This window comes from Lepidochelys kempii, chromosome 1 (genome assembly GCF_965140265.1).
Source record: "Lepidochelys kempii isolate rLepKem1 chromosome 1, rLepKem1.hap2, whole genome shotgun sequence".
NCBI lineage: Eukaryota > Metazoa > Chordata > Testudines > Cheloniidae > Lepidochelys > Lepidochelys kempii.
In genome coordinates this window covers 147,814,446-147,835,661 of record NC_133256.1, presented here as the reverse complement: position 1 = coordinate 147,835,661, position 21,216 = coordinate 147,814,446, and the positions used below count along the sequence as shown (strand labels likewise).

Here is a 21,216-nt window from a genome sequence, read left to right as displayed (position 1 = left end):
AAGAATAGAAGGAATTTTAATCAGAAAGATGTCAAATCCAGGGCTGAAATTGAGAGGAAATGAAGTGAAATGCAGCTCCTCTTGTTAAACTAAAGTGATTACTTTGATACATGTAGAGAGATGGCAAAAGAAAAGGGGAGTTTTCAGTGTTAAATATGCGCTATTTTAGCCCTGCTTTGGATCACCTTTTGAATACATATTCCATGTGCTTCTTACTCCACCATGTGGCACTGAGAATTTAATGCTACAGAACTATTGCCGGGTAACAGACTACTTGCTGCCTGTCTCTCTCCACCTGCCACTGAAGATAATGTATTCAAACACAGTAGCCTAACCACTGCCATTCAAAGAAATTAATGGGTTCAGATGCCTGTAAAGCAAAGTGATAAAACCATGTGTTGAAAGAGAATAAAATAAGACAAATCTTAAAAAAATATATTCATAAAGGAGAAGTCATATCTGTGTATGCTTGACCTCACTATTCCACAATGACCTCTTTTTAATCTACATGAATATACAAAGGTTGTACAATTATTAAAATCATTACTATGGAAATTTTCTCACCCTTTATTTTTACAAACACTCTTTCATTATATTTTTTATTTGAAGTACATGGAGTTTTTAAAGTTGTGCTATTACAAAAAGAAAAAAAAATCTATTGCAAATATAAAATTTGTGTGCTACTTAAATTACTCATTCTGTAATAAACAGTCTACTTACTGTGAAAGAAATTTAAAAAAAATAGTTATGTGCTGCAAACTAATTTCTAGGTTTTTTTCCAGTTGGCATTTTTTTATTATATAAACCAGTTCCATAACACTTATAGCATTTTTTTTTATTCCTCAGTTTATGATGTTACTTTGAACTTTTCTTGTTAAAGTCCAATTATTAGTGTAGGCTCCAGTCCTCCTAGTGTAGGCCCCAGTCCTCCAAAGACTTACATTATTGCATAAGTTTGTGCTCATAGTTCCACTGAAGTCTGTGTGTTTTAACTAACTGGTTGCATGTTTTTTAATGCTAAAATTTTAGGTTTGGTTTAAAAGAATTTTAAAAGAATTTTCCAGATAATTAAAGATATGGCATTGTATAAATGCTTAGCTTTTTTCATAGTACACATTCTGTTTAGTTCAAGAAGCAGCATGGCTTTTTATGGTGTGTGAAAGAAGCATCTTCCTGGGCTCAGCTAAACATTGCAAATATCTTAGAATAGGCTTTTGTCTGTTTTTTCTGCTGTGCACTTGTCTAAAATGCAGTGCTAAGGACAAATGATCTACATAAAATTACTTAGTAAATGAAAGAGAGGCAATAAATATCATATATTGCTTTTCTACTATTGCCCCTTCACATTCTGAAAGAGTAATATTTAAGTAATCATACTTGTATGTTGGTATGCATTAAACTTCTGATTACATCTTAAGTGAGAGTGGTTATTCATATGTTGTTAAAATACCCTTGTGCCTTGTACTGGAGCAATGCTAATGTGATGCCTTAATAGCCAAAGTTGTTGAGTTATATGACATCTCACTTAATGAGGAACACAACATGCTACACATCGTTGACTACAGAGTCAGTGACTTAGGATAAAGAATTCACAATGGTGTATGCAGCTGATAATGTTAAAGACATTAATACTTTTTTCATGTTCAAAACATGGAGACTTATTTTATTGAGTTCTCTATGGAACATTAGTACTCAAAAGGGAGCAGCTGATCTAAACATCATTCTGAAATCCAAACTCAGACTTTATCTGAGTAATTTGAATTTCTGCTCAGAATTCTGTTGTTCTATATAGATTCTTATATTGTCCTTATCACCTGTGACAAAGCTCTGCCCTTGTCTCCATGTGTCCTGCATTTCCTGGCGGATTTCGCTAGCCTCAGAGGCTCACTGTGACCCTCCACATAGCCCTTCTCTCTCTAGAGGCAAGGGTCACAGCTTACTGAGCCATTTTCATTATAAGCCAGCAAGGGGGATGAAGAGAAGCAACCCTCCCTCACACAGTGTCTGTTGTCTCCCCTCCTCTCTCCCCCCTCCCCCTCCAATTAATCACTGAGACTGGGAGAAGAGCCTAGGCCCGCCCTCTACTCTGGGCTCCAGCCCAGGGACCCTAATAGTAGCAGCTATGGTAGCTGACTTTTTGGAAATAGGACATATACAATTCCCTGGGCCACTTCCCCACAGCAGCCCTCACTCAATATTTCCTTCACTGTTACCTCAAGGCCTCCTTCCTTGCACCTGATATGGATTTGTACAGCTTAGCTCCTCCTACAGCTCCTGACACACACAACCTACTGGGAAGCTTTTAACTCGTTCCAGCCAGCCCTTGATTGGCTTCAGGTGTCCCAATTAACCTAGCTATCTCCACTGCTTTCCAGAAGGATCTTAATTGGCCCCAGGCATCTTGATTAACCTGGAGCAACTGCCATTTGGTTACTATGGTACCAGGGATTTGTTTATCCTGGGGCTAACATACCTGTTCCTCACTACTTTACTATAGCCTTGCCCCGTCACACACCATAGTATCTGTATGCCTTACAGTAGTGTATTAAGCGATGTGACTGACATCAGTCATGTGTGGTTTGTTCTTTCTGTCAGCTTCACAGAGGAATAGGTCTGTGTGCAGGTAGTGTTTTGTTTTGATACGGTTTTATTTGGGTTTTTTTTTTAAAACACATGTTGCTATGTGTTTGTGTTAGAGAAAGCACATTCGAAGCCGTGCACCTTGCACTTGAAGTGAAAGACAGTGAATTAGTGGTGGTCCTTAGTTCCTGTGGGAGTTTGTGTCATCGTCGGACTGGCCCCCCCAAAAAGCAGAAGGGTAGAAAATGCGCTATGTTGCATTTCCATTTTTTATTTGTAATTTACATAAATTTCCACTTCTATATAAATTATAAGCATAGAGTATAATCTGCTGTTAGATCAATCTGTGGAGGAAAATGTTTAGCTTAGGGTTTAGTATAGAAGCTGTCAAGCCAAGGCAGGCACAACCTGCCTTGATTCATTCATGTTTGAGTAGTCCTTGAGGAGTACCTTTTCCTGAATCTCACTCTCACTTGGATTTATAGATGTGACTGCAAGTTTGAAATTAGCTATGTTGTCTACTGACTAATGCTGAAGTCCAGTGAAAAGACACTAGAAAGTATAGAGAGTATGATTAAACAGGGCTCAGAACTAAAATACTTAACACGCCAGCTACTATGAAAAGGTGTAAGTAACTTCAATCAATCCCATCATATATTGCTGTTTGGGAAGGAGGAATCCATTTAAACTGTGAAAGATGCCTGCTAGCCTTTCTTACTTGCTATCTGTTTTTATTAGAGCTGTGATGGAACAGTTTTTCATCAAAAATGTTGATTTGACAGAATCAAAACATAAGGGGGGGGTGAGGGGGGGTGTCAATTCTGTCAAAACTTTAAACAGAAACCAAGCAGGCTAGCTTCTCTGCTGCCCCTGTCACTGACTGGCTACCTGGCCAGCTTGCCACTGTCCAGTTCCCCAACATTACATTATGACATGAGGTGTCATTTTTTTCATTTATATTATTTTATTTTATATTGCTTTGTATTATATTTATTTTATATTTTTATTTTACTTTAATTTATATTATTTTCATTATACGAATTAGAGTGGGAAATTACCAACCGAGTTGCCAATTAGGATACCAATTACAAATAACCAGTTGGCATATCAATTACCAGTGAGCAAACAAAGTTCTAGTTACCAAACCTATTACCCATATAAATATTAATTACCAACTACCAGTTAGAATACAAATAACTAATAACAAATTAGAATACCAATCACAATTATTTTTTTCATTTTATAATACATATTCAAAATAATTATTAAATGCTCATTTTAAAATAATATAGTCAAAACATTTTGACTGTTATATTATGTCATGTTATAATTTAATGGTCAAAATGTTTAGACTTTTATATTCTATTATAAATTATTATGGAATGCACTATAACCTGTGTCTAGTCAATACATTTGAAATGAAAACTTTAGATAAAGCCAAAAGGAAGGGTCTTGTCCGTTTTTCTAACATATAATTTTGAAATTTAGTTTCACAAGAAATATCAAAATTTTGATATTTTCTGATTTGGAACAGGGAAAAAAATAAAAATTTCAGCTTGTCCTGCAGAATGGGAATTCTGGGGTCTGGTTAAAAATAAATAACTTTTCCACATGCTTTAATAGATCTTAAACCATGAGGATTTTTTTTTAAATCTAAATTTAGAGTTACCACCTTTCAGGGTAACTGCACCTGTATTTCCTCCTTTTTTCAACCAAGGGCACTCACTCTCGACTCCCAGCTCCTCAAGTCATCACTTCTCTTGGACAGAGACCTGTGGCTATTTTCCTCCTGACTGCATGCTAAGGCTGCACAGCTCCCTGATTTACACTGTGATATTCCCAGCAAGCCAGACTGTCTAAAAGGTCAACTTCTGCAATTTGCTTTCTCTCCAGAGGCTATGAATAATGCAATTGTCTGTATTTAGGTGTTACCACACAGCCCTTTCTAAGCAAACATGTTTATTCTTAAAATTAAGGCATTACAAAAAAACCCCCAAAACTGTTCAAAATAATAAAAGAATCTACACAAATGCTAAAAAGCTTACCAGAGGTAACCCCAAATCCAGCCCTGGCTCTGATAGTTGTCAGTCCTCCAAAACCCACAACTGTTTTTCCCAGTGGTTACAAGTTCATAACTGTCTCAGATTCAGAACCAGAATCATGACTGAACAGATCAGCCTGTTCCTTTATATAGGTTAGGTCTTTGATCTCCAACCTCTGAGAACAGATAATCTGCACATAATCACCTTCTCTTCAGTGTATAGCTTCAAAAGGTTGGGTTTAACATAGGTTAAACGGAGGTCAGGCATTTGCATTAACCTCTCCGTAGCTATTCCCCAAAGCATCTTCTTCACACTTCTTGTCACAAACAGTCCATTCTCTTCTGGCACAATCTCAGTATAGTCCTTTGAAAATCCAGGGCTCATATTACATCTCCCTCTTAGAGAGATTACATACAGTCCCGTCCCACAATAATACATGAACTTTCCAATGAGATTTTTTAAGAATATTGCAGAAATTGTCATATCTTTCACATACAGCAAATGCACAAGTGCACCTATGATGAATGAAATATTGTATCGAAACTATTTTCATACTCTTCGTAATTATATTTTTGATCCTGGTTTTATAGTTTACACCTAGCGTATAGGATGTTTGCAAATAAAGTAGTAGTGTGGAATGTTCCCGTTGACTCAAAGCTGCAGTGTTGTGGTCTAGTGGTTATACATTGAACTATCATCTGTTAACTAAAGGTACAACCGTTCAAGATCTATTTAAATCACTGTTTTTTTAAAAAACCTGTTTACATATACACTTCATGCACCAATGGAGTTTTTTTTCAAGTTGTAAAGCAAAGTAATTTGTAAAGATGTTAGCTGTTGCCTGCCAAACTCACATTGGCTCAGAAATGTTTCCTCTATTCTGGACCCACAAAAATTATTATTTCCTTCTACTAATAAATACCTCTGTGCCTAGTGGTTTAGAAATACTAAATTAGGTGTTCAGTAAATGTTCTTTTCCCAGGAGCAGATTGAATCTGAGACTCTGCCCAGCCCCATTACCATATATGGCAATCACATCCTTGGGAGCAATAATAGAGGACTTGCTGAACATGTTGTCCTAACAAAGGAAGTTATTCCCAAGCTGTTTGCTGTCAGTTGTCTACAGAAGAATTTTTACAGGGAACTTAGTCTCAAGTTATTGGTTTTTCCCTGGCTAATAGAGCAAAGACCTGAAAGTGGAAAAAAGCAAATGGCAATGTAGTCTAAAAATTTCCAACCCCATCTTTTGCAGTGCGGGGGGACTAGAAAGTGTCCCTAAGACTCTGCAATAGTATAATGACTTGTACCAGATTTTCTCCATTCTCTGATGCAGCGGCGTATTAGCCCCTAGGCTGACAAATTTGCAGGGGCGGCAAATTTATAATAGCAGCCAGAGACAGCTTCCCCCGGTGTCGGTTCATGCCCTCTTCCCCCGGCCCTGCCCCAACTCCACCCCTTCCCCGCCCCCTCCCTGCCCCTATTTGTCCCCTTCCCCAAATCCCCGTCCTAGCTCCGCCTCCTCTTCTGAGCAAGCCGTGTCCCCCTTTCCTCCTCCTTCACGAAGCTGTTTCACGCACAAGCACTGGCAGGGAGCGGGGAGAAGCAGGACCCAGCGGCGCACTCAGGGGAGGAGGTGGAGTCAGAGCGGAAGTGAGCTGCGGGGGGAGGGGGGCAGCAATTATTTCTGGGCCTAGGGACGGCAAAATCATTAATCCGCCACTGATCTGATGGGCATACCCAGATGAAGGAAAGGATGGTCCTGAGAATTGAATGAGCTCTCCTGTTTATCGTGATCCTAGGAACCCCACAACTCACCTCTTTAGAGGAGATTTAGATTGTGTGGGAAGAGAGGAAGGAGCATTTCCACAGTTGGTCAAATTTGAAATTAACATATACGTATGTTGTAGATGTAATTCTTGTAAAACTTCAAGGACTAGGAAAACAAATGACATTCCCTTTCAGATGAGATCCAGATGTTAACCAATTAGTTTTGTGATTCTGAATTCCATGATCCACATTTTAAACAATGGGCTCTTAAAATTAAGAGTCTTGATGTGTCTTTAGTCAGCTAATAAGCACTTGGGTACCTACAATGGTTATTTAAGCACTTACATGCAGTTCTAAGCCCCTAACTTTATGCATCCATATAAGAATATGTGTTTGGGTTTAATTATATTGGGTTTATTGAATATGTTCCTGAAGATAACCTTATAGTAGGTCCAACAATAATTACAAATTAATTTGCATTCTGCTGTAGAGAACAGACATTGTTAGCTATTCTGTTCGGTAATTACTACATTTTTCAAATAAAATTATCTCCAGCTCTACCATAGTGATATATACCATCGCAGAATAATAAATAGGTGTCATGATTAGCGTGTTCCTTCGTGGGTGTCACAGTAAAGAGTATTGTTTTGCTACCAGTCACACTCTCTGAGAGGCTCTCCTTTTATGTCTCTCTGTCTTTCTCTCTCTTTCTGGTTCCCTTCCTGCCTTCCATTCAATTTAAAAAGGGAATTTCATGGATATTACATTTGAGAAGTACCCTAAGTACTTACAGTGCTCTATTATTAAGTAGCACATGTCTACATAGGGCATCTAGATAAGTAGCAACTGATCAGTACACATGATCAGTACTATTATATTGAATGGCTAAATATTTAAATCTAAACTGTTACTTTGAAATAAGTAAACTGGAAGATAAAGCGAGCACCATCCTTGAAAGCCTAATGACTTATGCATAATGAGTGGTAATTACAAGCCTTTAACATCAGAAAACCCCAAACACCAGGAAATTTTGGCACGCTACGTGCTGCAATTCAAGAAGATGCACATAATTATATAAAAAAGTAAATATTACACTAGCATGCAGAAACACCTTCTTCTGCCACCTGTGCACTTGTGCATGTATTGTTTATTTGTGGAGTACACCAGGCTCTTAAAAATAATAATAGTCACAGTTAAATCTACAACTCTGTATTCTCATTGGTAATTTTGGTAAGAGAGCTCAAATTATGCAAAAGGCTCACTACGTTTGCAATTAATCTAATACATTAGCATTTATATTCAATTACTGCATACAAAACCAAGGTATAACAAAAGTGCATGATTACTCCTACATCATGTCTCATTAATATCTTACCATATTAGTCTAACATCAGTGTCAGAGCCCATAGAGTTGTATAGTCTCTTTTCTCTGGCATGTCCTGATTGAATCTGTTCAGAAAATTGCATGGTTATACAGCAGCCCACAATTGGACTCTCTGTTGGAACTGCTAATGGAGAAGAGTGGTTGAAAGAAAGCCACATTGGCCTCTCCTTCTCAAAACCACCACTGCGTCTGCTGGAGAAGTCTGTGGCTGGTTGCCTAGTTTTCAGTTATTGGCAACTACTGGGTATTATAGTTTGTTCTCCTGCATAGCAATTTATTCCTGGTACCTGTTCATTTTTTTTAAATAGCCTTACATTCTAGCATGATAATTCCTTTCTTTTTTATGATAATAGATTTTCAGAATCAGGCTTCTAATTTTTAAATGCAACATTTTGGCACCTGAGACGGGGAGCTCAGATAACACCCCCATACCTCCTCACTTGGGCCAAAACTTTGAAAGGTCTCAATTCTGCCTTCTTCCTGTTTTACTCCTCTCATGATACTGCTCTGCTACCTACCCCAGTAAAGGAGACTAACAACTTAAAATGCCTTGTTCAAAAATTTTAAGTAACACTTAAATTATTTTTGCTGTTCAGGCGTTTGAAAGTTTTCTTGTCTGCATAGTAATCACTGGCATTTTTATCTGTTTGAATAATCGAAGTGATGCTTTCTGTGCCTTCTTGGTTGCACAGATTTGAACTGCTTCCTCCTGAAGGTCCACAGTCTCGGCCAGCTTATGCTCTATTGAGATGGTTGCAAGGCCGATCAGCCTCTCCTGTCTCATTGTGGAGCATAGGTGTGTTTTTATTAACTTCAGCTTGGAGAAGCTGCGTTCTCCACTGGCAACTGTTACAGGAAGTGTTAGAAGTATGCACAACAAAAGCATTTGGAAAGAGGGTGGTCATCTTATTTGCGCACATATATTCCAAAACAGCCTTTGGAGTTGATCCTGCTGAAATGTATCTTGAAAGGGCTTTCAGTTCATCACCTAAATCACTCGCATCAATATCATGCATATCATCATGTGTCAACACTGTCTCTAGTGCCCTGCATTGCTGGTGTAGGTCATCTTCAGGAATAGTGAGGAGTTTTGGAATATCATACAATATCCCAAATATACTGCTGTGTTCCTTGAGCTGCATGAAATGTTCTTCAACTGATCGTATTGAACAATCTAGCACCTGGTTAAAGAATTCAACTTTGAATTGTTGTGTGGGGTCTCTTATGGGATTATCCCATGCCTCGTAATCAAAATGTTTTCTTCTTTGGTGACTCTTCTATTCTTGAATGGGTGGGAAAATAGGTTCAGTGTGAAGTTCCTCTGCCAACTCTGTGCACTCTTCAGAATGTTTTGAAATCCCTCATCTGACTGGTAAGACTGTAGGTATGACTTTGCTTTGTCCAGTTGTTCCATTGCTCCAGATATATCAAGGTCAACATCTTGGAGTGGAGGAGTTGCATAGGGCACCAAAATAGCTAGGGACAGCCCTGGTTACACTGTTGACTCATATTTAGCTTGTGATCTGCTATGATCCCCAGATCCCTTTCTGCAGTACTCTATCTTAGACAGTCATTTCCCATTTTTTGTGTGTGCAACTGATTGTTCCTTCCTAAGTGAAATACTTTGCATTTGTCCTTATTGAATTTCATCCTATTTACTTCAGACCATTTCTCCAGTTCGCCCAGATCATTTTGAAATATCATCCTATCCTCCAAAGCACTTGCAACTCGTCCCAGCTTGGTACTGTACATTAACTTTGTAAGTGTACTCTCTCTGCCATTATCTAAATCATTGATGAAGATATTGAACAGAACAGGACCCAGAACTAATCCCTGAGGGACCCCATTCGATATGCCCTTCCAGCTTGATTATGAACCACTGATAATACTCTCTGGGAATGGTTTTCCAACCAGTTAGGCACTACCTTATAGTAGTTCCATCTAGGTTTTATTTCCCTAGTTTGTTTATGAGAAGGTCAGGTGAGACAATATCAAAAGCCTTACTAAAGTCAAGATATACCACATCTACCACTCCCCCCGCACCATCCACAAGGCTTGTTACCTTGTCAAAGAAAGCTATTAAGTTAGTTTCACACTATATGTTCTTGAAAAATCCATGATGAATTTTATTTATCCCCTTATTATCTTCTAAGTGTTTGCAAATTGATTGCTTAATTATTTGCTCCATTATCTTTCCAGGTACTGAAATTAAGCTGACTGGTCTCTAATTCCCCAGGTTGTCCTTATTCACTTTATAGATTGGTGCTATATTTGCCCTTTTCCAGGCCTCTGGAATCTCTCCTGTCTTCCATGACTTTTCAAAGATAATCGGAAATGGCTCAGATATTGCCTAAGTCAACTCCTTGAGTATTCTATGATGTATTGCTTCTCACCCTGGCAACTTAAAGGCATCTTACTTGTCTAAGTAATTTTTAACTTGTTCTTTCCCTATTTTAGTCTCAGATCCTGTCTCATTTCCACTGGCGTTCACTATGTTAGATGTCCAAACACTACTAATCTTTTTGGTGAAAACTGCCATTTCCATTTAAACATTTTCCGCTACTATTTTCCCCACCTCATGGAGTAATGGCCAACCATGTCCTTGGTCTTCCTCTTGTTTCTAATGTATTTGTAGAATGTTTTCTTGTTACTCTTTATGTCTCTCGCTAGTTTGATCTCATTTTGTACATTGGCCTTTCTAATTTTATCCCTACATGCTTTTGTTGTTTGTTTATATTCATCCTTTGTCATTTGACCTAGTTTCCACTTTTTGTAGGACTCTTTTGAGTTTCAGATCACTGAAGATCTCCTGGTTAAGAATGGGGGTTTTCTTGCCATACTTCCTTTCTTTCCTACCCAATAGTTTATTCTTGTTCCCCTAATAATGTTTTCTTGAAAAATAGCCAGCACTCTTGAACTGTTTTTCCTTGTAGATTTGCTTCCCATGGGATCTTACCTACCAATTCCCTGAGTTTGCTAAAGTCTGCCTTCTTGAAAGTCATCATCTTTATTGTGCTGCTTTCCCTCCTACTATTCCTTAGAATCTTGAACTCTATCATTTCATGATCACTTTCACCCAAGTTGCCTTCCACTTTCATATTCTCAAATAGTTCCTCCCTATTTCTCAAAATCAAATCTAGAACAGCCTCTCCCCTTGTAGCTTTCTCTCCTTTCTGAAATAAAAAAATGGTCTCCAATACATTACAAGAACAGGGGTTCTGATTGAATGACCTCTCCCGTATCTGTCTCGGCCAGCACTGCCTCTCTCCATGTTATACCAATAAAATAAAAACTAGCAGGATCTTATTAAAGGGAAAAAAAGGCAAAATACCACATTTATTGTGACTACAGAAAGAATCATAGTAAGCAGTTAGTTATAGCTATAACATTCCATTCTATCTCATATTTATTCACACATTCATCCATGCACACGCACACACACACAGGTTCTGCAAGGTTGTTATCAAGAGTTACCAGCCTTAGAGTTGCTCATGCCAAGCCACTGGCCAGGTGGCCTGGACATGAGGAGGGAGCAGGGCCTTGTCAGATGCTCATCTGATGTTTCTGGAAGTTGGTTTGCAGAATCAGACTCCAAAGTTCTCACTTTCTAGAGTCCATTTTTATAGGAGTTTCTTCCTTTGCTAGTCTATGTGAATTGCTTCATCATGCTGTTGCTGAATCAATCAGCAGATATCACATTCCTGACGACTCCGTGCTGCCAGATGTTATCATGTTCTTTGGTTCTCCCATTCTTGAGGCTGTTGGGTGGATTCCAGTCTGCCCTCTGGGGGTCCTCTGGTTATTTCCACTTGATGCCTTCTTCAGCTGATGGACACTGCATTCTTAGGCTGGCACCTCCCTGATCATTCAGTTATTATTCACACCAAGCATCCATCCACATACATCCTCTATCTCTATTTTAATCACAATTGTTAATACAACAAAAGGGCGGGGAGACTCTGGTGCTGTTTCTGTTGTTACAGAGTATTGCTTTGACTCTCTCTCTGTGTGAATTACTTTGAGAACAGACTCTGTCTTAGAATGTACTAACGCAATTAGCAGCTTGCAAGTTTCACACATAGAGGGAGAGAAACAGTACCAAAAACCGAGAGACCTCTTAATTAGTAATACCCTGGAATTTAAACTATGGGGAATCAAACTCATTTGTGATTTTAATACAGAACTTCTTTAATATGATCCAACATCCATACCTGCCCTATAAGTGGCAGAGGGTGCTAAGGCCTCATGGAAAGGCCTCATGTAGTTCTTGGTCCTTGTCCCTCTCCTTTGCCTCCCTGTGCTATATCAGAACAAAGCACAGAGTCACAGTCCTTTGTAATTTTTTGCATGTCAATTTTTATGCATTAATATACTTGAGCTCAGAATTAAGTAATTGGAACTGATAGAAACTGGATTTTCCGTTTCCTTGAAAACTATGTGATTTTGAATTTTTTTCTGTTCCTTAATAGGAAATCTCCCGTGAAATGAAATTTGGGGGTGAGAAGGGGGGAATTGATCAAAGTATTTTATAAAATGGAAAAGTTTTGTTCTGATTTTGACATTTTGAAATTTTATTATATAATGTCAAATATTTAAATATTGAAACAAAAAATCATTTTGAAATGGCAAATCAAACGTTCCATTCTGAAAAGGTTCAAAATGGAATATTTGACTCTCTATTCTGATTTTTTTTCTAAAGTAATTTTTTTCTAAGTCAACTTGTTTCGGCTAAACATTTCACTTTAAAGAAACCATTATTTCCTGACCGAATTTTCCATCGGAAAATTTCTGATGAGCTCTATAAATAATACTGACTAGCTCTATAAATAAAAAAATATATAAATAAAACCTCAGAAACATAAAGGGGTTAACATTGCTAATGGGGTTTTACAAATTTCTGTACACCTGTTTCTTTAAAAATGTATTCTAGTGTATGTATGGTACAGCAGGACATGAGGGTGCCCAACTACTCCAAGATTCTTAGCTCTTATTGTTTTATTATACGCTACACACGGTTATAAAAAAGTCTTTATGCCCATGTTGATCACACACACATGCAGCATATAGTATATATAGCTTTGTAAGCAACATACAAATGAAGATGTGATTTTAAAAAAAAATTATTTTGCAGTTGTAAAATTTGTTCACATTTGAACTAAATGAAAAAGCTTGGTCCTAATTTGTTTGGCAATATAAAGTTGAGGTTCTTATTTATTTTCTTGAAATACAGTTTTTTTGTATTAAGAGATAGTTGTACTTTAGAAATGCATCTACATATAGGTAGGCTGTAGTGGTTTTGTGAGATTTTTGTGTAACTAATACAGGGCATAGATGAAAGTTACAGTAATTTTTTTTTCCATTTAGCAATAAAGGTTTCAAATAGTCTTCTTGATGAGAAAAAAGCTAATAGTTATTTCGGAGTTCCTATTCTCAGCGGTAATTGTTAAGTATCTGCTACTAGCAGATATTAATTTTCTAACAATTTCCATATAATTTGTTTTGAAATGGTCTAAATTGGGTTATATCAATATGCATTATATGAATTGTTTTGCATGTTACAGCATTGGTCAGCATTGCTTAAATCAATTGGTGTCTTTTTATCAGACTGATTTATGATGAGATGACAAGGGCTGAAATTTGCATTGTAGTAATTTGATCACCTGCTGGTTCTTGCTGAAAATGACAGATACAAATATTCACTAAAAAATAGCTGAGATGAATGCATGAATGTCTTTTGTCATCAGCCTCCTGTTGTACATTTTCCCCTTGCTAGCGGACAGTGAATACAAGTTTTGGTCAGTGAGTCCTAAACCACAAGTTAAATAACATTTATAGATATCGGGAAAACATACCAGTGTAAGATGATGTCATTTACTGTAAATATCAGATACTTTGATCAAGACATTTATATTTCATATCAGAAATCTCCTAAAAAGCTATTAACACAACAGGTCAAACAAGAAATAAAAGTATCCAAGTAAACTCCTTTACCTGTTTATGTATATTTCTTTTCCATAATTACTTTAGATTTTTTTCCAAAGGCAAACAATTGTAATCCATCTGTTTCTCTTGAGAAGGAAATCTATATTCAGCATCTGCAATGTAATTGTAATGTCCTTAGCAACGGATTGTCATCATTGTCACAAACTGAGAATTTGGTTTTACATTTAAGCAGAAGGAGAAGGTATTATTGAGTTTGCACACAAGAAAAGTAAAATAAAATGAATTATAAGGCAGTATACAAATAATTCTCCTTTAAATTATTTCTTCCAGAGTTTTATTATCGCTTAATGTCTCTTTAATATATGCCAGGAATTAGATACTCTGATTCTAGCAGGATACAGTTCTGTTTCAAACACATCTGATTACTAAATTTGTTTTCCAACAGAAAATACAATCCGATTTGACAAGCCATGAGATTAGTTTGGAAGAAATGAAAAAACAAAGCCAGGGTAAGGATGCTGCCAAAAGAGTTTTCTCCCAAATTGATGTTGCACAGGTATGTAACCTCCATTTCCTCTGATCCTTCCTATACACAACACTGTGTTTCTATGTTGAAATATTCTTGATGATTTATATTTATGTATATGTGGTGGTTCAGTTGTTCCTTGAAACTTTGAGCTACTATGTAGCAGTAGTCTGCTTAACAAATCACATAATTTGATGACAAATCTCCCGCTATATTTTATTTTTTTTTATTTCTGCCTTCCACAATGTATGGCCAAAATGGTCAAAAATTATCACATATCTAATGCTGCACATATCAAATTTTTAATCAAATCAGTAGACCTATTGTGGAGTAGATCTTTTGAGTGTAATAATAGCATAAAAAGTAACACCATGCAAGATCTGTTGGGTATATCATCATTTGAGATATATTAAGATATTTGTATTAAAAATAGACCAGTTGGCAAGTCTATGGGACTCCATTTTAGGGACAAAAGTATGATTTTAATAAGTCTTCTGTGTACTGTGAATATTTTTGGAGAACTATTTGCAGGATATGTACCCTCATTTACAGTTCCCGTATTTTAAGCACTTGCCAGATGTAAGTGGAGTACTAAAGTCCAGCCTGAGCAATTGATTGCTGATTAAAAGTGATAACTAACATGTTATTCCAACTCACTTAATAAACAAAGGGAGACACGTCTGATATGAGGGCTGGCTTAATTACATTTAGGAGCAAGAAAATTCCATTTTCTGTTTTGTGCCCTCCCAAATGGTCTTTGAAACATTCCTGGCCCAATAATCCTCTTCAGTCTATTCAACTTTTGGCATGAATACTAAACTTCCATGGTGCTGTGAAATAAATACATTGATACTCATGTTAAAATACATCACTGATCATCTCATCTTTCATGGTACGGTAAGCAAAACACCATGATTTAACAGCAGAGAGCAAGAGTTTCATCTTGTGGTTAAGGCACAAGACAATGAGCAAGGTTATCTGTTTTTTCCCCAGCTCTTCCAAAGTCGTCTTTAATATGCATGCCTCAATTTCCCAGTCTCTAAAATGGGAATGATAATACTTCCTTAGCTCACAGACTTGCTGAGAGGATGAATTGATTAATGCTTGTGTGTAATTGCTGAGGGACATAGAAAAGCCAAGTAATAAAATGTTAATAGTTATTTATTTTGAAAAACACATTTTATGCTATTTAATATCTCCTCTTCCTTATGGGATCTATTCATTCCTTGATGAATATATGTACCTACATACATATCTCCTGTTAACTCTCTCCCTGCTGGTCTCCATGGCAACTCTGATACTGCCAGCATTCCATCAATTAAATGCTGGGTTCAAAAGGATCCGTACACAGATCCTTGTACATTCAGCAACACAACTGGTGAACACTTCTGGGCATACTGGGCAAGTTAGGGAAACGCTAACCTTTATGGAGATGTGTGTGTATTGGGAGAAGAATATCCTCCCTAAAACAGGTCTTATTCACAGGAGGAGATGAACAGATGGAGAGATGATCCGGTTACTGAGATTTTTAGGCCTTAATGTTTTTGGAGTTGTTTGATACATATGCCATTAATTTCTTTTCCTACGTGTGATAGAGTTGATTCCTTAACACCCTTTTGTCCTGAGAGAGTTCCTCAAAAGGCCTCTAAATGATCATGCACATTACTATGAGTTTTGTCAATCTGAATTGACTCATTTAGATAACATGCAGTTACTTAGATCTGAACCAAAATTGGTTAATTTACAAATTTTAAAGGTTTTTTTGTGTGTACATAAAATTAATCACTATCACAGTTTTACTGAAAACTAAACACATTATACTTAAACTAAAAAGTTGCCTGATTTTTCACTTTGCTACTCCAGTTTTAAGACAGTGCAAGAGCAGAGACATTTATAGATAAATACTGTACACATTTATTTTTTGCTCTAAGAAAAATTCCTTATATGCATTACCTACTCAATATGGTGATGATATTCATTGAAATATCTAGGCAGAAAGTAGCTGTAAAAAAGATATAATTGTGCTTAAAGTGATGGAACTGCTACTCCTTTGCCAAACTTATCTCTCTTTTTGTATTAACATATCTTGGGAGCGATGTTCTGAGCCTGAGAGAAGGAGGGGGGAAAGCAGGTTTAGCTAAAACAATATTCTTATTTTGTCATGGTAACTAATGAACCATTTACTCCTAGTAGGTTAGAAATATTTTGAGGAATTGAAAACCAGTCCCATGTCCTTTATCATAAAGTGATATTGTTGGGAATTCAGAAGTAGATGATTTGCTCAAAGCAGTCATACAGTGGACAAAAGGAAACATTTCTATTTGCGGGGGAGGAGGAGGGTTATTTTGCTTATTGTAGAATCATAGGACTGGGAGGGACCTTGAGAGATCATCTGGTCCAGTCCCCTGCACTCATGGCACAACTAAGTATTATCTAGATCATCCCTGATAGGTGTTTGTCGAACCTGCTCTTTTAAAAATCTCCAATGATGGAGATTCTACAACCTTCCTAGGCAATTTATTCCAGTGGTTAACGATCCTGACAAGAAGTTTTTCCTAATGTCCAATCTAAACTGTCCCTGCTGCAATTTTAGCCCATTGCTTCTTGTTTTATCCTCAGAGATTAAGGAGAACAATTTTTCTCCCTCCTCCTTATAATAACCTTATGATCTTTTGTTACTTAACACATCTTGCTCTAGAAGAAGGAAAATGCTCAGTTGACTCCCTTTCCTTGCAGGTGAATGAAGAATACAAATTATTAATAATACTTCAGAATTATTAAAATATAATAACCAGAGAATCTAAAAGTATAAACATTACACTGAATTATTGACCAAAAGGATTGTGTCCTTTCCTTGCCTGAAACTCCACAGTTGCAGTCTGTATAAAACACTTTACTGTCAAGGTTACTTATATGTAAGTGACAGCCAGTTACATTTTAGGGTACCCAAGTGTTAGACCCTCTTAGACAAAAATCAGCGTAATACATGGCTTAATAACCCATCTTCCCCTCCCTCCCTTCCCAAAAGGGCAAAATGTGATGGAGTACATGAGTACTTCGTTGGGTGAGAACAACAATAAAGAGGAAATGTAAATTGGTACAATGGAGACTTTACTAGCTTTTATGCAATTCATATATATTGGTTTCAGAGTAGCAGCCGTTTTAGTCTGTATCCGCAAAAAGAAAAGGAGGACTTGTGGCACCTTAGAGATGAACCAATTTATTTGAACTTAAGCTTTCGTGAGCTACAGCTCACTTCATTGGATGCATACTGTGGAAAATATATTGGTGCAGATGACCTCTTGGTCACTGATTCTAAGAAAGCCGAGGTCACTAATGATTACCATTAGTGCAGTTAACTGGTAGATTCAGGTCGTCAAGCTGGATGATCACAATGGTCCCTTCTACCTTTAAAATCTCTGATTATATGAGAATCAAATCCCAGAGCCTGTGCCAAGCCTATGAACAGTGCACAAGCTTCATGCAGGGCTTCTTTACAGTGAGTAGAGGAAGGATAATCTCCCAATCCCTATAAAAATATATCATGGAAGTGAGCTGCATTTCTGGTGTCTTATGTATAGTGTGATCTCCCTTTGCAGGGAAAATGGATACTGGAACCAATCCCAATCCCCCTGCATGCTAGTAAACATTGAGCTTTCACCATCGGCTCTGCACTGATAGTATAGATCCTTACACAGGCACCTTCTACCCATTCCCTTCTTTCCCATGCAACAGAATATCGCCAGTTCTGTTGCATCTAGTTGCCCTTTGCAGGTGCAAGTGAGAAGGGAAGGATTTTCTTCTGTGTATAAAAACCAAGACTGGTGTCAGCAGAGGTCTAGTTAAAGAATCAAATGTTTTGAGGTGCAAGAAATCATGAGAAAACATACTGATAGGTAACCCATTCTGAGAATGACTCCATTTTTTCCTCCTATTTTTACCACTGACCCATATTGACTTTTCAGAAAAAAATTCAAGACGTCTCCATGAAGTTCCGCTTGTTCCAGAAGCCAGCCAATTTTGAGCAGCGTCTACAGGAATGTAAAAGAATTTTAGATGAAGTAAAATTGCAGGTGCCCAAGTTGGAGATGAAGAGTGTAGAGCAGGAGGTAGTGCAGTCACAGTTGGATCATTGCATGGTATGTATGTCCAGTCCAGTGATTTTTTTTTTCAAATAATTTCCTGTCTTTTCACATGTCAAGTATTTCTCGTTGGGATTTATATATATATATATATATATATATGGATTTATATATATATATATATATATATATATATATATATATATATATATATATATATATATATATATAGGTGAGATTTTCAAAAATGCCTAAGAGATTTAGGAGCATTGATCCCATTGAAATTTAGGGAAATTTGTGATCTTATGTATTTTAAGAATGTTTGAAAATCCCACCCCATATGTTTATTTCCTACTTCTCTCTTTCTTGCAAATCAAGGACTCATCAATTTTAAGTTGTCTTAGATGCTACACATGTGCCTGAGTCACTCTGCCACTTTTTGCAGTTTTAAAATGACATTTTCCCTATACTTTTAAATGTGTTTCAAACTCTACAAACAATCAAGGGAAACTGATTATATGGTTGAAATGTTGAAACTGGCTACTGGAGCTGGTTGAAAATCAAACTTTCCATTCTGTGGGAAATTTATAGGGTGGCCTCTCTGGCCATGCTACATCTCCTGTGATGCACTACAGTCATGGGATTCTGTTGATGAACCATGATGGTTTAACAAAGGGGAGGGCCACGGTGCATCATGGGAAATTTAGTCCCATAAGGCATCTAAACTAAAATGCTTATGAGACACCACAGCAGATCAGGTAGGCACACTATCATAAGAATGAAATGGAAGTTATAAATTCTGGGTTTACAATGCCTCGATTCAGCAACTAACTTTTTAGCAGAAGAGTACTTACAGTTGCGATACACTAGAAAACCTCATATTGTTTTGTCCTAATGTCCTTGCTTATAATTTTTACCTCTGCTGGTGGATCAGCATGAGCTGCACAACAGCTATCTTCCTTGCTGTGCCCTGTATACAAAGTTGGCTGCATTTCAGTGATGAAGTATGTGTTTATCTTGCAAGTCACATGAGGATCCTTGGGAAAGAATGGGGATATAGATATATATCCCCATTTTATATATATGTAAAATTATATTAATATGTTTTTGAGAATCAAGTTGTTAATGAACTTCAGATTAAACTATAGAGAAGATGTGCTGAGTTTCTCTTATCAGGTCTGCAATAGAAAAAGCATCATATCTTTACCTGAACTGTCTACACTTATTGGACTTATTGGACTACACTTAATGGAATTTGTTTCACTATAATATCACAAGAGGCACTGGTAATAATAAAAAAACCCCACAAAAATACTTAACACAAGCTCAATCATCAAGAAAAGAAATACAGTCTAGATTCTTTTTTAAAAGCTCTGTCAAGGTATATGAAATAAGTTATTTCAGCACATCACAACAAATTGTGAGAGCATATAATGAAGCTAAAAGAACCTCAACAATAAACTTCAAGAACCTTGCCATTTAAATTCTTCACTTTTTTATGTTTATTGATATTCTATAGTTCAGAGGAGTGTCTCTTTCCCAGTTCAGTGTAATAAATTTCTAGTGCCATAACAGAATTCAATTTTAAATGCAATGAAGGAAACAAAGTTAAATTACATATTTAAACAGAAAAAAGTTAAGGATGTTTGTTTGGATAAGGTTTATCCAAAATAATTTCTGTGGGTGCCAAATATTAGATCAGTTATTTTGGATACCAGGTTATTTGGCAACCCTGTTATATGTATATAGATGTTGTTGTTGTATCCAGGGAATCAGGGTTTGGGCAGACAGGTAGAGCTATCCCTTTTTTAATCCTCATTCTTTTAAAAGGTAAGGGGAAAGCATGGTCTATGCACACTGATTGCATGTCATTACTTAAATAAATGTTTGTTTTGTCCACACTTGCTGCTTAGTCATTTGAAACAATTAGAAAAGATAGATGGAGGTATATAATATATTTTTTCTTTAAAAGGCAGTAAATCTCTTAGCTTTTTAGACCATTAAAAGCAATATTAAACATAATTAAATGGAAGGGGAAATCTGTGCTGTATCAGTCGAAGAATTTAGTGTATGGGGAACTGTCAGATTTCTGCTCAAATTAGGCTTTTAGATTGTGGGTGGTTGAGGACGTGAGTAGGGCAGCTGCTATTAAGTGCTGTATTGTCTAAACCAGCTGAGAGCAGACCTTTGTCTTATGATGTTACAAATTCTGGTGGCCACTGGCTTCTTGACTCAGCACTTCCACCATGGCTGCCACCGGTGGGACGTTAAAACCAACAATAGCAGAACATTCTAGATGAATAAGTCAAATGTAGACATGGACATATAATTTTGAATTCTGATTAATAAATAAAGCTCTAACAGTCTTGTAAATGCTTTTGCATTATCTGTATGTGATTTATGCATAACTAGAAGCTGGCATCTCAAGTTCCTTTAGTTTCCATAGGAGTTGAGGGTCCTCACAGTCTCACAGGTGACGCTCTTATGCACCAAACAATGCCAAGATTGGTAGTAGTTCTGCATAATCACTTCAGTCCCAAGATTGCATTGCTTTTATTCATTTATTTTATTAATTTTGGTGTTTCTCTCTTCTGTGTTGATTTGATTAGAAATTGTATAAAAGCTTGAGTGAGGTGAAGTCTGAAGTGGAAACAGTGATAAAAACTGGACGTCAGATTGTTCAGAAACAACAGACAGAGAAGCCCAAAGAACTGGATGAAAGACTTACAGCTTTGAAGCTGCAGTATAATGAATTGGGTGCTCTGGTATGTACTCTGATATACAATGCAAAACCAGGCTCTGTTTCTGGCTTTTCAAGCTAAGTACATTCTTTGTACTGTGTGGTAACATGTATTGTTTGTTTATTCCTTTTAAGTCTCTGAAATCAATCCT

The 21,216-nt window shown here is 36.9% G+C and overlaps 1 protein-coding gene across 12 annotated transcripts in view; it reads left to right on the top strand.

The window, feature by feature from the left end:
- Nucleotides 1-21,216, top strand: part of DMD (dystrophin) — a 1,926,267-nt gene that overhangs the window by 775,842 nt on the left and 1,129,209 nt on the right. For all 12 annotated transcript variants that reach the window (XM_073357918.1, XM_073357881.1, XM_073357898.1 and 9 more), the window contains 3 exons: nucleotides 14,162-14,272; nucleotides 18,208-18,381; nucleotides 20,934-21,089. In XM_073357918.1, coding sequence (XP_073214019.1) covers nucleotides 14,162-14,272; nucleotides 18,208-18,381; nucleotides 20,934-21,089 — 441 coding nt within the window. The remainder of the gene's footprint in view (nucleotides 1-14,161; nucleotides 14,273-18,207; nucleotides 18,382-20,933; nucleotides 21,090-21,216) is intronic.